This window comes from Tiliqua scincoides, chromosome 3 (assembly GCF_035046505.1).
Source record: "Tiliqua scincoides isolate rTilSci1 chromosome 3, rTilSci1.hap2, whole genome shotgun sequence".
Classification (NCBI taxonomy): Eukaryota; Metazoa; Chordata; class Lepidosauria; order Squamata; family Scincidae; genus Tiliqua; species Tiliqua scincoides.
The window spans coordinates 114,034,533-114,048,963 of NC_089823.1; the positions used below are offsets into that span (position 1 = coordinate 114,034,533).

Below are 14,431 nucleotides of genomic sequence, written 5' to 3' on the forward strand. Positions count from 1 at the left end.
ACTGAGAGCAACTGCAGTCCCATTAAATAGAATAAATGATATATAAACACACTTAAGATTAGAGTACAATCATTTTAAATACGAGAAGCAATGTACAAGTCCTGGTTATTCTCTTCCAGCCTCCATGACTGGTTTATCTCTATCTCCATCCAAAAATTCATTGACTTGTACACACAAACTCAATCTCACTATAAATATTTAAACTGTCTTTGCAGATTTTGGCAAAAATCTGAAATTTTTAGATTTAACTCTAAAGTTTAAAAAATGAAAATATGATGTTTTAAACATTTTTGAGGAAAATTCATATATGAGAGAAGCCTGTTAGCTGTGGCCATCTTTTAAAAACTGAAATTCCAGTTTAGCTTACAAATAAGACTTCATACTACTAGTTATTTTGGCTGCTATAACTCCACAATGTGGAGTTACAGAACACCTATCTGGTCTGTTTCCAAAGTTGATTGTCAAAACGTATTAAGGCACATTAGACAAGACAAAAAATATTACAAATTGCTCATGCACATTCTAGTCTACAATACACCATTCAGCTCCCCAACAAAGGCAGCCTATATGCATATAATTCTAATAGCACTATCCATAGCAAACGTCAGGGCCTCCCCAGAATTTCAGCAGTAATAATTAACTTTTTCCACTTATGTCAGTGGTGCTATAGAATCTCTTTATGTGTTATTTTTATCTTGCTTTTCAACCAGCATTGCCTCCAAATGCAGCTGACTGCAACTACAATCCAACTGCAGTACAACATTCTGAGGAATGGTTTCAGCTGAGTCTGGGTCCATTATCAAGGCACAATGGAAAACTCTTGCTGGTAGCCTCTGCTCCTCATCACAGCTTCCTTTACTGTTGCCAGAATTTATCTTGAGTGATTGTAGTCTGGATAATTTACTAAAATTCCAAGTACTGTAGGAAGATATTCTTTGGCCATTAGCCAAAGAATAACTGAGTCCTGCAGGTACAATTAAACCCATTTAACTATAATTGCCCTTTCCAGCAATTTTGATGTACCACTTCATGGCCAAACCAAACACAATTGTAAATGCATAGCTATTACTAAAAACAGTAATGCAAGTAATCCACCCACCAGTAATATCTAGCAGAAATTGCACTATGTCATCACAGTGTTACATGTTTCTCCTACCACCTCTGGCAGCCAGTAATATGAAACAGAGGCTGGGAAATGCCAAACTTCATGACACAATGCAATTTCTATCACAGAAGGGAAAAAATTAAGATTGAGACCACTGGTTTTGATGGCAGCCACACATTTACCATCATTTCTATTTTGGCTGTTGGTTATCAACATTTGTGCAATGATTTTTCCCTATTTTAGAAGTTCCTTAGGAAGGTGAGAACTAATAGAGTGAAAAGTTCACAGAATTGAAACAAGACACCATCTTAATTATTTATTCCATATGACCATCCCAACAACAAGCTAAAAATCCTTTTCCTGATAGCATTATCTGCTCTGATGGATATGAATGCTCACCAGTATCATATATCACAGTGGTCAAATTTTTGGTCAAGAAAGCAAACCTTTTTAAGACCTACAACAGGGACTATCTCAAACTCTATAACAGCTATAGACAGCACTGTAATGATTTGTAATGATTTGTACAATCTGTTGGCACCCCAACAGGTACATCCTATTCTCAATCACATACAGTTGGTTCAGCAAACCTTTCTGGCCATTAGCATCCCTGGCGGATGGTCATCAGCTTCCATACAGCATAATGAGCTACTTGTGGAATGGATGAAGTGCAAAAAAGCCCTATTCAGAAAGCACAGTATATGAGGTGTGCTACATGCTACTCTTTAGCCACTGCAACTGATTTTAAGCCACCAGAAAACAGCTGCCCATTTTACTTTTTGGGCATACGTGCAATCCTTCTGCCACTCAAAGCTCCCAAATAAATTGCTGGAACTCTATGCAAGCCAGCCAGCCAACTAAGCACTGAAGTATAAAGCAGCATGCATAGCTTGCCCCAAACACAAGTATTTTTTTTACATGGGTGTGAATGCATAAGCTGTGTGGTTAATCTCCTGCATGTTCTGGAACGGTTATGTGTTTTCATGCTTTTATCATTAACTTACCCATGCTCATCTGAAATCTTTTGAAACAACCTGAGAAATCAGAAAACCAAAACAAGTTCACATTACCTATTCCATTTTCATCCTAAGTAATGACAACATACAATATAAAGCAATGAATCAACTCTCAGAAGTACATGGGTATTGTGGTCCCCATGGTCAAAAATTTCAGATAATTGACTAAACTTTGAGTATCATTTGAATTTTGAAGTTCAAACCTCAATTTACTTAACTTGTACATACTACTAAGTTTGGGATGGACCACAACACAAGTACACTTATGAGCTTCCCCTGTCAGACTTTAGTTAAAGCCTGAAAATGCAAAATACAAGGTGTTTTATCAGCATGGCTTTACACACACACACACACACACACACACACACACACACACACACACACACACACACACACACAAATGTTCAGTTCAGTTTATGAACATATAACACTCACAAATGAGCAAATACAAAACAGGCATATCGGAAGCTTAATGCACAAAATAACAGCCTCAGTTATGTAACTGATTCACAATAATAATATTTAAAAGACCATTAAAAATATTCTCAGAAAAAGTAGGGAGGAGTGGTCAGCAGCAGAGAATTCAGCAAACAGAATGGAGAGTAAGGCATTTCAGTGGCACAACAGGTTGTGTCTCAGAAGTTTAAGAAATCCTGGTTAATCCTTCAAATTATGTAACTGCATTAAGCTTCAGTACATTACCAAATGTATAAAAAAATTCATAACTGCAAACAGATTGCAGTTACATACTTTCCAATGAAACATGCATAAATGTACTTTAGAACTACGCCACTGACAAAGCACACAATGTTTACTGAAGAACTAACAAACGTTCAAAGGAAAATGAAACGGATGAGGGTAATCAAAGATGATAAACATTTTACCAGATGAACATAAGAAACCTTAGTAAGACTGATCAAGGATGGTCTCTTCTGGAAGATAAGCGTTGCCAACATCGCCCCCTTACTAGAGTCCAAATATGCTTTGAAAAGGTTGTAAAATCCTCCCACCTTAGTACTAGTTCTCACCAGCTGAAGTGAGACAGCACTGCATTTTTAAAATTTAGGATTAGTAAACAAAGTCAGCTATCAGGTAGAAGAGGCTAAAAATCAAAAGTACTGTATATACTCATGTATAAGTTTTTAAAAAATGCCTGAAAATTGACCCTAGGAACCTGGGTCGATTTAGATACAGATCAATGTGGTGAGGGCTCCTTGGTTTTTAAGTTGATTGGTGGGGGGGGGGGGGGTGGCAAGGCTGAAGTCATGCAGGGGTGGGTAGCCTGAGAAGGAAAGAAAACTGAGCCATTTAACCATGTTCTGACGCACCAACACAGAGTTATTCTCCAAACAGGAAGCAAGGTGAAGGCACTTATGGGAGTTGTAGACTTGTGAGGGCTGCTACTATGGAAGTACTGTATTCCTTACAAAGCCTACAACTCCTGTAAGCACCTTCACCTTGCTTCCTGTATGGAGAATGGCTCTGATGGCATTTTTTAACCTAGAAAAACATCCAGAAGTGATGTTTCCCGCATGCTGTTATCATGCTTCCAGTGTGGTTATTTTAAAAACAATAAAGTAGCATCCCTTCATTGAAATTTATTGCCATACTACATACACACTATGGAGATTACCATGTTTCTGACAGGTTCCTCCATTTGTTCTGACAGAAAATAGTCAGAAGTATGTCAGCATGGTGGCCGCCATCTTTTCGAACTCCGAGCTCACTTGGAGAAATTCTAGCATGTCAAGGATGCTAGAACCTAAAAAAAGACTGTGACCCGAGCACACATGAAGCTAAAGCTCTCTAGTGCTTCTAGCTTCTGGGCCTCCCTTTCTAGAAGCAGCCTTTATGCCAGCCAAGCTCCTTCTAGGGCTTCTAGCACTAGAAGCGGGGGAAAAAAACACACAGTCCCAGTGTTTGTGCTGCTTCAGAATACAGGTTAACTCTTGTAATCTATGAGGGTTCCATTCCTGGACCCCTTGCAGATACCAAATTCTGCATGAAACCAAATCACATGAATTTTGGGCACCTCCAAGCTCTGAACACAACTGGAGCAAGCTCCGGTCATGTCCAGAGTCTTTCTGACGCCTGTGGAGGCTGCACGCAGTCTCCATGGGCCTCAGAAGAGCCTCTGGATACTTCAGTTTGGGCCAAACCTGGGCCAAATCCAAAATCCGCAGATAAGTAGGCTCAACCTGTAATTACTGGTAAGTTGTTTTTCAAGATCTGGCCTCGGTTAAAATTAGACAAAATTGCCTACCAATTCAAAGACTTCCATATACCCCTAAGTTTTACCTTCAACATATCCACAAGTCATAACAAATTCCATGACGTTTTGCTTCAACCGTGTCCTTGACTTATACATGAGTATATACAGTAAGTGAAAATATTGTTGCTCACATCTTTTCCCAACAGTATATTAGTCTACTTTTTTTTTACTCCACTTGAGCTAAGAACAAGATAGAAATTTCAAAGTTACTCTTCTAAAGTGTTGAAAAGATAGGTTGCAAGAAAAGAAGAGTTCTAGAAAGTCTAAATAGGCTATTAATAAGGATGGAAGAGACAGAGAAGCACTAACTGCGGAAAGATTTTAACTTGAAGGACCCAATCAAATTGACAGCGTAGTGAGCTTCTGGGCCTCCCTTTCTAGAAGCAGACTTTATACCAGCCAAGCTGCCTCTGGTCTCTGACACACAACAGTTGCTGCTAGGATGAGAAAGAAAGAGAGAGAGAGCAAACACAATCACAGCAGGTACATGGAATTCTTGAACATACTTAAAGGGGTTCTTTGAAACACAGTCAAAGGTATCAACTGTGAAGAGATACAAAATTGGGGAAATACATATATGTGCCCTTTATCCACATCTGCTGATAGCTCTCAATGGTATGATTTTAAAGCTTTGTATTGTCCCAATACCCCCAATAAGACACAAGACAAGGTGACTGGATGTAAGTGGACCACAACTTTATCATGAACAACTGTAATGGGTAATAATTCACCATACTCTCCACCCCCTTTTAGTGAGGGCACCCACCTTGAAGGAGCCGGTTCAGGGTGCTGTCAAGCATTCCCTTGTTTTCTCATGCATCCCCACTTTGGCTCCAAGCTGTGAACTACCCCCTGATGACACCAGCTTATTACTGGCTCCTTGCAGAAGTCCAAGTTCAATTGCCCAATTCAAGCCAATCAGCTTTAGCTTTCTAAATAGATTGCCACTCATTGCTCACATCCCCAAAGCAAGCAACTTTTGGAAATCTGTTGGGCTCTTTGAAACATTTCACTTACATCAGGATGCACACCAAAGCCCCCTTTCCCCTATATTAGACCTGTCAGCTACAATCAGATTAAACTATAATGCTACAGCTCTTCCACAGTCCCCAGCAAAGAATGCCTGCATGCACATATGCACAAATAAATAAAATAAAAATAAGCAAAAACCAAACAGCTGCTCATCAGGCCTGGACACAAACAGTTGTACTCAATCTGGGCAACCAACTAATAGGCTGTTTCTTCAGGTGACTGGGAGGGCAGAGAGGCCTCAATCACAATGCAGCAACAATAGAGAGAAGATATCTTAATGGCATACCCCAGTGCAATTCACAGGCTTATTCTCCCATCTTGCTCTGTATGCTGGGAATAAGGCAAAGTCACACCCACGTCCTTACAACTCCCTAAGGAATGGTGACATTCTTGTAAAGAAAAGTTTGGGTCTCATGAACAAACATTTATTTCTAGTTAGCTACCTCAATACTTGCAGTTTGTATATTTCCAAGAATGCCTTTGAGTGGGTACCAAGCTGAGTCAGCTTACCGGTTTCTATTAACATAAGTAATAGTTTGTTGCTTAAAGAAAGGAAGTTGCGTAATTTGAGGTTGTTAGCGTAATCAAGCAGTCCTGTAACCTCTGGAATATGCAATCTGAGCTGCTGATGAACTTGAGAACCAACACAAGAACTTATGAAACCATATACAAAACACAAACTGAAGTTTCACACCACAGCATGCATAGCTGAAAACAAGATGTCACATCTCCTCATTACAAGACTTGTTTAAGGATACTCAGACAACCACAATCCATGCATGGTCATAAGCTGACCTTTCAACCATTTGTCGTTTCTTGTGCCTGATTTTGCTGGCTTCTCTGATGGCCTCCCATTTTTCCATATCTTCTTTGCTGCATGTTCTGGGAGAGAAGCTGATTGGCTGCATATTCACTCCTACATTGAACAGGTCTATCTTGCGGGCTAGCATATCATCTTTCTTTTGTCGTGATGAGGGTGATAAAATCTTCCCACTGCTTCCTCTCTCATCCATGGTGGTTTTCTCAAGCAAACAAAGAAATTTAGCCTGGATTTCTGGTGGGAGGCTCCAAGGATCCGGAAAAAGAGCAGGTTGATATCTATCTGGGGCACCCGATAATGGAACATCTTTCTTTTGCAGCTGAGTCTTGCGGACTGTCAGATCATCTTTTTCTAAATCTGGAATTGCAAGTTCACCATCTCTGGGCTGGAGAACTATTTCTCCTTCTAAGTGAGGGCGTTGCTTAAGGGAATTCCTAAGATACTCAAAATCCTGGACAATCACTGGATTTGTGTGGAAAGCACCAGTTTTACGAATAAACAAATCATCATTCTCCAAATCTGGATAAAAGTCTCCATTCTCAGTGTCTCTCTGCTCATATCCAGGTCTAAAATAATGTTTTCTGCATTTTATAAGCCTAGGACCTGAAGCAGGATCAATTTTGGTCCTAGTTTCGGAGAACAGGTAGTCATCGGAATATTTTTGCAGTGCCCGGAGAAATAAAAACTGACTGAGATATAAAAAAACACACAAAAATTAGCGTTTCATTAACCAATGAACACAAAGAAGTCTACTTCTCAGTATGGAATCTGGGCCATACTATTTCAAGTAGCCAGTGGCGTGCTAATCCATACAAAAATGCGTTGTCCATGTAAGAAGCTAGTCAGTCTGAAGTGGTACAGCCCAGACACGGGCTTACCACCCCAGTGCAAAGCAGACAAACCGCAGACCAAAAGATGCACAATTTCTGGAACTGAAAAGGGGAATGCTGCAACACTGACATGAGGCTGGGTTCGATGTGACCTTATCCAAAGGACAGTGTCGTTATCCCAAAAGTAGCAAAACACACCAGCTATTGCAACAGACACAAAAGAGCACGAGCAGCACAACAATAAAATCCAGTTTACTTTAGTAGTATAAATTTAGTAACTAAAACGGTATGGACTACCATAAAAGAACCAAGAACATTTTTCCACATTAACCGGCCATTTAACTTTTAGCAAACAGCAATTCTGTCTCAGCACACAGAATACCACAGTTCATGCAATTGTAGCAACCTTGGGAGATCAGAGGAGTCTTTAGTTCTGTCTTCTGCAGCTTGCGATAATGATTTTGCAGCTGCCTGTTTAATGAAGTGCGAGTCTCTGCAAGTGTTATCCAAATTACCCCTTATGGTATTGCTTGATTGGGCTCGTGCAACGTCCTCTTCAGAATCTGCTCTTTGGCTATACAGTAGCACAGTAAGGGGAGGGAATTAAGAAATACATAAGTCCTGGCACAAAAATTGCGTGCAATGATTTGTTTCAATACACACAACTAAAAAACACTTGGTGTAGGAAGAGGGCGTATATCTAAACCAAGTGAAAAAAGTAATCAAGTTTCAACGTGCGTAAGCAATAGCCTGCAATGTTTTTAGAACCCACCCCAAAAGCATGCTGCTTCAATCCAAGCCAGTTATAAATGTTTATTTGGGGGGGGGGGGGTCTTGTTGAGAATGCAGGGAAAGGACCATATAAGGTGACAAACCTGAATCCTTGAATCTCCTTGTACCACTGTTTGGAAAAAGATACCCTCTTTGCTTTCTTCCAATGCAATTCTTCCCCTGGAAGCCAAGACTTAGGAAGAAACTTATGAGAGGAAACTTTTCTGCTTGACATGGCAGCATTGATTTTACGGACATAAAGGTCATCTGTTTCAATGTCTGGAGTGCCTATTGTCTTTTCTTCCTCCTCCTCAAAATAGCTGGAGAAGTCTGAAAGAGTGTTAGCTGTTGACTTGCATTCCATCTCTCGCGCCAAAGCTCTTCTCTGGTTACTGTACAAAATATCCAGTCAAATTATACTTTTAGGAACAGTTTGTTGCTGGGTTCATTACAGATATTTTTGACTAAAAAGTACAGTTTCATGAATGAAGTAAATTAGTTTCCAGTACGAAAGCACTGTAACAGAAGTCGATGATTGTTATTCAAGACCTGTATTCCAGCTGACCAAAGTAAACTGTTAGGAATTTGGTTACCAAAACTGAAGCTATTTATCAATTGCATTTTTTAAAAAAAAAAGGTAGATTAAAAGAAAATTGGACTTTTGAATGCACCATTTATAGAAAGCATTTTTACAATTTAGGAAAGAATTATTTGAATCCACAAAATTAAATCTCTGACCTCAACTCTTTGAGCACAGTGGGTCACTTAGACAACATCTTCAAGCATCATTTAGAAGCATCATTTTGCTGGGGATAAAAAAATCCAGGTGCAGGAAAGCTCACTGAGCTCTTTTTCATCAGGAACCTGTGGTTAGCCAAGTCATCCATGTCTGCCAGCTTCCTTTGATCTTCGGATTCAGAGCTACCAACATACTGATAGATCATCTTTGGGGAAGCTGGATATGCAATGCCACATTCAGCTCTGCTAGACTAAAGGGCTCTACCCTTGTTTGCTGAGATCAGCCAAAACATGAACAATGTAACAGTATGAAATCAACACAATAATGACTGTTCCCAATACAATCACAGCATAAACTAAAACGGTGTAGTTTTCTAGGCATTAACACACCCCATCATTTTCTATGGAGATGGCTTTGAATTTTAAGCAGAAGTAACTTAAAATATGAATAGGGGTGCTATTTGCTTTGGACTAATTTAAGGGGAACTTTTGGTGACTAGCCATGCAAGGCAACAAACAAAGGGTCAGTCTTCCCACCTAATAAAAGGGAAATAAACCTGTATTACAATTTACATGTCAGGGCTAAGTGTGTATAAAATGACTCACAGCTCAATCCTAGCAGGCAGCCCAAACCTGAGCTGCCCGGGGAGGCCCAGCACAGCAGCACCACAAGGGCTGCCGCCGAAACAATGCCTCCCACACTACCATGGGAAGCACCTCGAGAGTAGGGGACATTTGTCCCCTTCCCCCAGGTAAGGGAGGCAGCCCCGCAATCCTCCTCCCACCCGCTCCCAGGCACACCTCTGGCACTCCCCCTCCCCGCATCACGCCGGCCTCCCCACCCCCTCCCCACATCACGCTGGCCTCCCCCTCCCCGGAACGCCCCCGTCCCCACCCCCATTTCCCATTCTGCAGCCTGGTGGTCGCAGGGACCGCCGAGCTGCGGAACATGGGCGCCTGCTGGACACTGGCTCAGTGCTGGCCAGAGCTGAGATAGCTCCGGTGGTAAGCCCCGCAAACGTGCCTTCCAGCACGTTTGCGACTGTGATCCACACCACGTAGGCGCCGCACAGACCACAGGATTGGGCCCTCATTTGGGAAAACCTTAACCAGAAAGTCAAATGCATCCAGGTCTTTTTGTTTAAGGAAAGAAAGCAAGAGTATTCTTTCAAGTTGAAACTTAATCATTCTCAAATTGTCCACTAAAGCAAGTATTTTGGAAATTCCTGAAACATTCTGTCAGTTTTAATTAAAGTAATTTCTTTGATTCAGTACTAATAGAACTGCCTCTGACCCTTAACCATGGTTAAGAAACTGAAAGCACACTGTAGGCTAATGAGTGCTCCTGTCCATTTCCCACACAAGATCACTCCCTTTCCTTCCATGACTTGTTTTAATAATGATGTGTAACATCACATCACACTGGTAAAACTCAGTGCCTCTTAACACAAATGCAACACTATATCATGGGCAAACTATGTAAGTAAACGGGAGAGAAATTCACACAGTTGGAGCACGCATGTGTCCAAATCATGCTCTTAGTCTTTATCAGCCAAGTTACTCTGTATGAGAGATCTCAGCAGCAATACATTAACCCCAACACTATCTGACCACTCGACTTATTTAAGCACCACATTAAATACCTTGAAAATGTTCCATCTGGCTCAGTAAAAACAGGGCTTGCCCAGCTTCTTCTATTGTCCTCATTCTTCTCTGTCCTCTTCTTCCTCAAAGGTGCCGGCATATATACTGGTGGCTTGGATCTACTAGGTAAGAAACGATTGAAGTCTGAAGCAGGCTTGGGTTCAATTACAGAAACTCTGCGGTACGACATGTCGTCTTTAGTGTGGTCTTGCATTCTTATGTGTGCTTCGGAATCCGTGTCACTTTCACAGTCTTTTAAAGGAAAAAAGACGGATAAGATATTCAAGTTAAAAATACAACATCAATGCTTTATGCTGCTTGGGTATAAATATAGACATTAGCTATGTTTTAGCTTACATGTGCATAATTTGAGATTTTTGTTGCAATTGGGCAGAGCAAAGGTATTATGAGCTGGCTATCATGCTGTGTGAAAATGGCTAAACTTTAGCCATTTAATTTAAGCCATTTAATTTTCACAATTAGATTCCTTGCATTTCCTCATTTCCACCTTACTTGCAAGAGTATTAGTCCCTAGGTATGTGCTGGATTACATTTATTTGTAACATTTGCATGGGCAATATTGAACTGTTTCTAAACTGGAATTCTTCTTTCAAGCCAGAACAGATTCTCTTAACACCATCCTGCACCGAAAAAGGTACAAATACTGCAAGGGAAGCAATAATGAAGCCCTTGCAAAACTATTTATGATGCTTATGTTAATGTCGGCATGGTTACTGAATGAGACTTTTTGCTAAGTATTGAGACTTTCAACACTACTGGAGAAATCTCACAGTCAGCCATGCCCACAAGGTTCACATATTCAGAATGTTTCCTTTCTTGTCACAGTCTAAATTTTTAAAATGAAAATACTTGGGTCTCTTTTACATTTAAATACGTTCTTAAAACCATTTTTTCATATCTCAGTGTATTACATTTGTAAGCAGAAACTAAACAAAATGAACCATTGGTATCACAATGAAACATAGTATCTAAAATATGTTTGTTTTACACAATGTTGTATACAGACCAAGGGGATTTATCCAACTCTTTGCTTAAATGTCATACTTGAATCACATTTTTGCTGCATTCTCACGAAATGTATTTTCAGCCATTGGAATACTGTGTTCCAAAACTTAACTATTTAAACATTAGGCAATCTTCATTTAGTCAGATTGATTGTTACGCATAGATTAAACTTCATAGAACCACCTTTGCTGAATAAGATCAAAGGTGCATCTAATCCGCATTCTTTCACAACAGCAACCCATCAGATGCCTCTGGGAAGGCCACAAAGCAGTCATAAATGCAACAGCCCTGCCTACTTGTTCATCCCTCAGCAGCTGGTTCTCAGACTTATACTGCCCCTGACCACAAAGGGTTCAGTTAGCTATCATGGAGGAGGAGTAGTGGACAGCCTTTTTTCCAGTCAAAAAACACATTATTTAGGACATGCACTTTTTTTTTAGGTTCCAAAGAAATGGGACATTTTCTCTTAAGTCTGAGAAAACAGACTCTCCACACTTTCCTGGGAGTAAGCCCCATTGACTAGAATGGGACTTACTTCTGATTAGAAACGCATAGGATTGAACTCTCAAAAGGTCAGCATCCCACCTGTGAAAGAAGCAGGGACAGCTGGCAACGGGGAGGGCTGAGAATGGAGGGGGAGGCAGGAGGGGGAAGAGAGGGAATTGCTTTAAAAATCCCAGGGAGTGTTTGCCTAATCCTGCCCCCCCCCCCCAGATGGTGCAGGCTCTCCTGCTCCAGCCGACACAAACTAAACGATCCACACTTTCCTGGGAGTAAGCCCCACTGACTACAGTGGGGCTTACTTCTGAGTAGGCAGGCATAGGACTGGACTCTTAAAAGGTCAGCATCCCACCTGTGAAAGAAGCGGGACAGAAGTAGGAGGGCTCGGAGCAGAGTAGAGGGAATTGATAACAGCTGCCTTAGTTTCCTTCCATCCGGAAGTGTCAGGCTGCAGGCTGTATTTGCGTAACTCTGTGAGATTTAGCACAACGCATTTTTTGTTAATCATGCGGAGTCATGGAACAGAACTAAAGCGGATAAATAGGCTCCACCTGTATAGTCATAATGTTTGTTAGTAAACCCGTGCCTGGTGTCTATAACTTTGAACAGAAAGTAGGAACTTATATGAAGTTCCTTGCCCCTCAGAAACTCTCATTCTTTGGAGAAGCAGAGGCTTCACTCTTCTGACATGTATGTGGAGAAGAAACCCCAAGAAACAAACTACCTGCTAGTTTAGCATACAAACTACAAACACACAATTTTCTTCGTCAAATTTGAATCAGAGATTGAAACCCCCCCCCCCCAAGTAGATGGCTTTAGAGCTTTCTTAACCCCGGCGGTCCCTGGTTTGGGAAGGGGCAGACTTAAGGGGGGATTACTTTCATTGGTTTCTACGAATTTGTCTATTGTAGTGGAATCCTTGCCCGCTTTTGACCGTTATACTCTGGTAGTAAAACTTAATTTACAGCCAATTCCCTTAATTTTGGTAAATGTGTACTTCCCGCCACTCGTGGGTTTAACCACCTTAAGGCAAATATGGATCAATTTTGAGAAGCATCTCGGGGAGATCCAAGAGGCATATCCTTCTGCTCAGGTGGTCATTTTGGGGGATTTTAATGCTAAAATGGGCAGAAATGATTTGGAACTTTTTACAAAATTTGGAGCTTTCCCCTCGTCTTTCTCTGACCCTCCTCCATTACGCAAACGGGTTTCTAATGATTGTAGGTGTAATCATCAGGGCTTACTTTTGGCCCAATGCTGCATAAAGCAAGATCTAATAATCCTTAACGGCTCATGGCCGGAGGATCACCCGGCAGTGTGTTCCTTTTGGAAGGGGATTAAACCCTCACTTCTAGACTATGTGGCTATTTCTAGGTCGTTGCTACCGGATTTGTTGGATTTTAGGGTACTCAGTAGATCAGAGAGCGACCATCTCCCTTTATCGCTCAAATTGTCAACAGTTGAGCAATTTAAGTCAAGAGAGATCCATCACCCTACTGACCATTTAGGTCCTGTGACAAGTTGTGTGAAATGGACCAGTCATGTTAGTGCTAAAATGCAAGGGCTTTTGAGTTGTGAGCGGGTAATGGGCTTTAGGGATGCAATTATAGCTAAGGAAGGTGATCCTTTGTCACATTATAATAATGTTGTTGCTGCCTTAAAACCTTTTTTAAGTAATTATACGCGCAACAATATTAGTCTGAGAAGTAGATCTTATGACTGGTATGATTCTGAATGTAGGATCCTGAAGAAGCAGGTTACTGCTGCTTTGATTATGGCGAGAGAATCTCAATTGGAGGTTCATTATGTGCATTTAAAAAATTTAAAAAAAAATTTAAGGAAACTATTAAATTTAAGAAGGAAATCTTTATAAAGAAAAATTGGGAAGATTTAATTAGTGCAGCTAATCAGAAAAATACATCTCTCTTCTGGCACATAATTAATCCACTACTGAAGGTGTTTCCCTCGGGAGCCTCAAATTATATTACAGCATCAGAATGGGTGGAACATTTTCAGGGGATCTACGCATCGGAGGAACCCCCTTGTCCAGATTTAAGATCTAAATTATTAGCTGAAGATCTCCCATCTTGGGAACCTGTAACCAGTGAGGAGGTTGTCTCTCTTATTAGGAGAGTTAAAAGTGGAAGAGCTCCAGGGGAAGATTTTATTAGAAGTGATTTGCTTAAAGAACATCAGGATTGGTGGGCTCCAACTTTGGCTGCCCTATTTTCGTATATTGATGAAACAGCTAATATGCCTTCTGATTGGGGTTGGGCGATTATAGTTCCCATTTATAAAAAAGGAGGTCATGAAATTCCCTCAAATTACAGGCCTATTAGCTTGCTCAATGTCATCAGTAAACTTTATGCCTTGCATCTGAGAGAGAAGCTATTGGCCTGGATGGAATCTCAGGACATTATAGCTGATATTCAGGCAGCCTTTTGCCCTGGAAGATCACACCTTGATCAGACTTTAGTGCTGCAATTTCTTGTTGAAAAACATCTGGCCACCAGGGGTTCTAGACTTTTTGCAGCCTTTGTTGATTTCAAGGCTGCTTTTGACCTAATCCCTAGATCAAGGCTATGGGATAAGTTTGCAGCTTCGTTCATTGACCGTCGATTATTGCTGCTTATGGTTAGCTTGTACAGCAATTCTGGCATAAGGATTAGGTGTTCA

At 40.8% G+C, this 14,431-nt stretch overlaps 1 protein-coding gene across 3 annotated transcripts in view; it reads right to left on the minus strand.

The window, feature by feature from the left end:
• Window positions 1–14,431, minus strand: part of LMO7 (LIM domain 7) — a 95,928-nt gene that overhangs the window by 55,537 nt on the left and 25,960 nt on the right. For 2 of the 3 annotated variants that reach the window (XM_066622472.1, XM_066622470.1), the window contains exons 5-6: window positions 10,228–10,480; window positions 2,110–2,139 (exon numbers count right to left, since the gene is read on the minus strand). In XM_066622472.1, the coding sequence (XP_066478569.1) occupies window positions 2,110–2,139; window positions 10,228–10,442 (245 nt within the window). In that variant the 5' untranslated portion in view covers window positions 10,443–10,480. Of the gene's footprint in view, window positions 1–2,109; window positions 2,140–6,220; window positions 6,935–7,481; window positions 7,650–7,950; window positions 8,239–10,227; window positions 10,481–14,431 lie in introns of all 3 variants that reach the window. The other variant, XM_066622471.1, reaches the window with a different exon arrangement.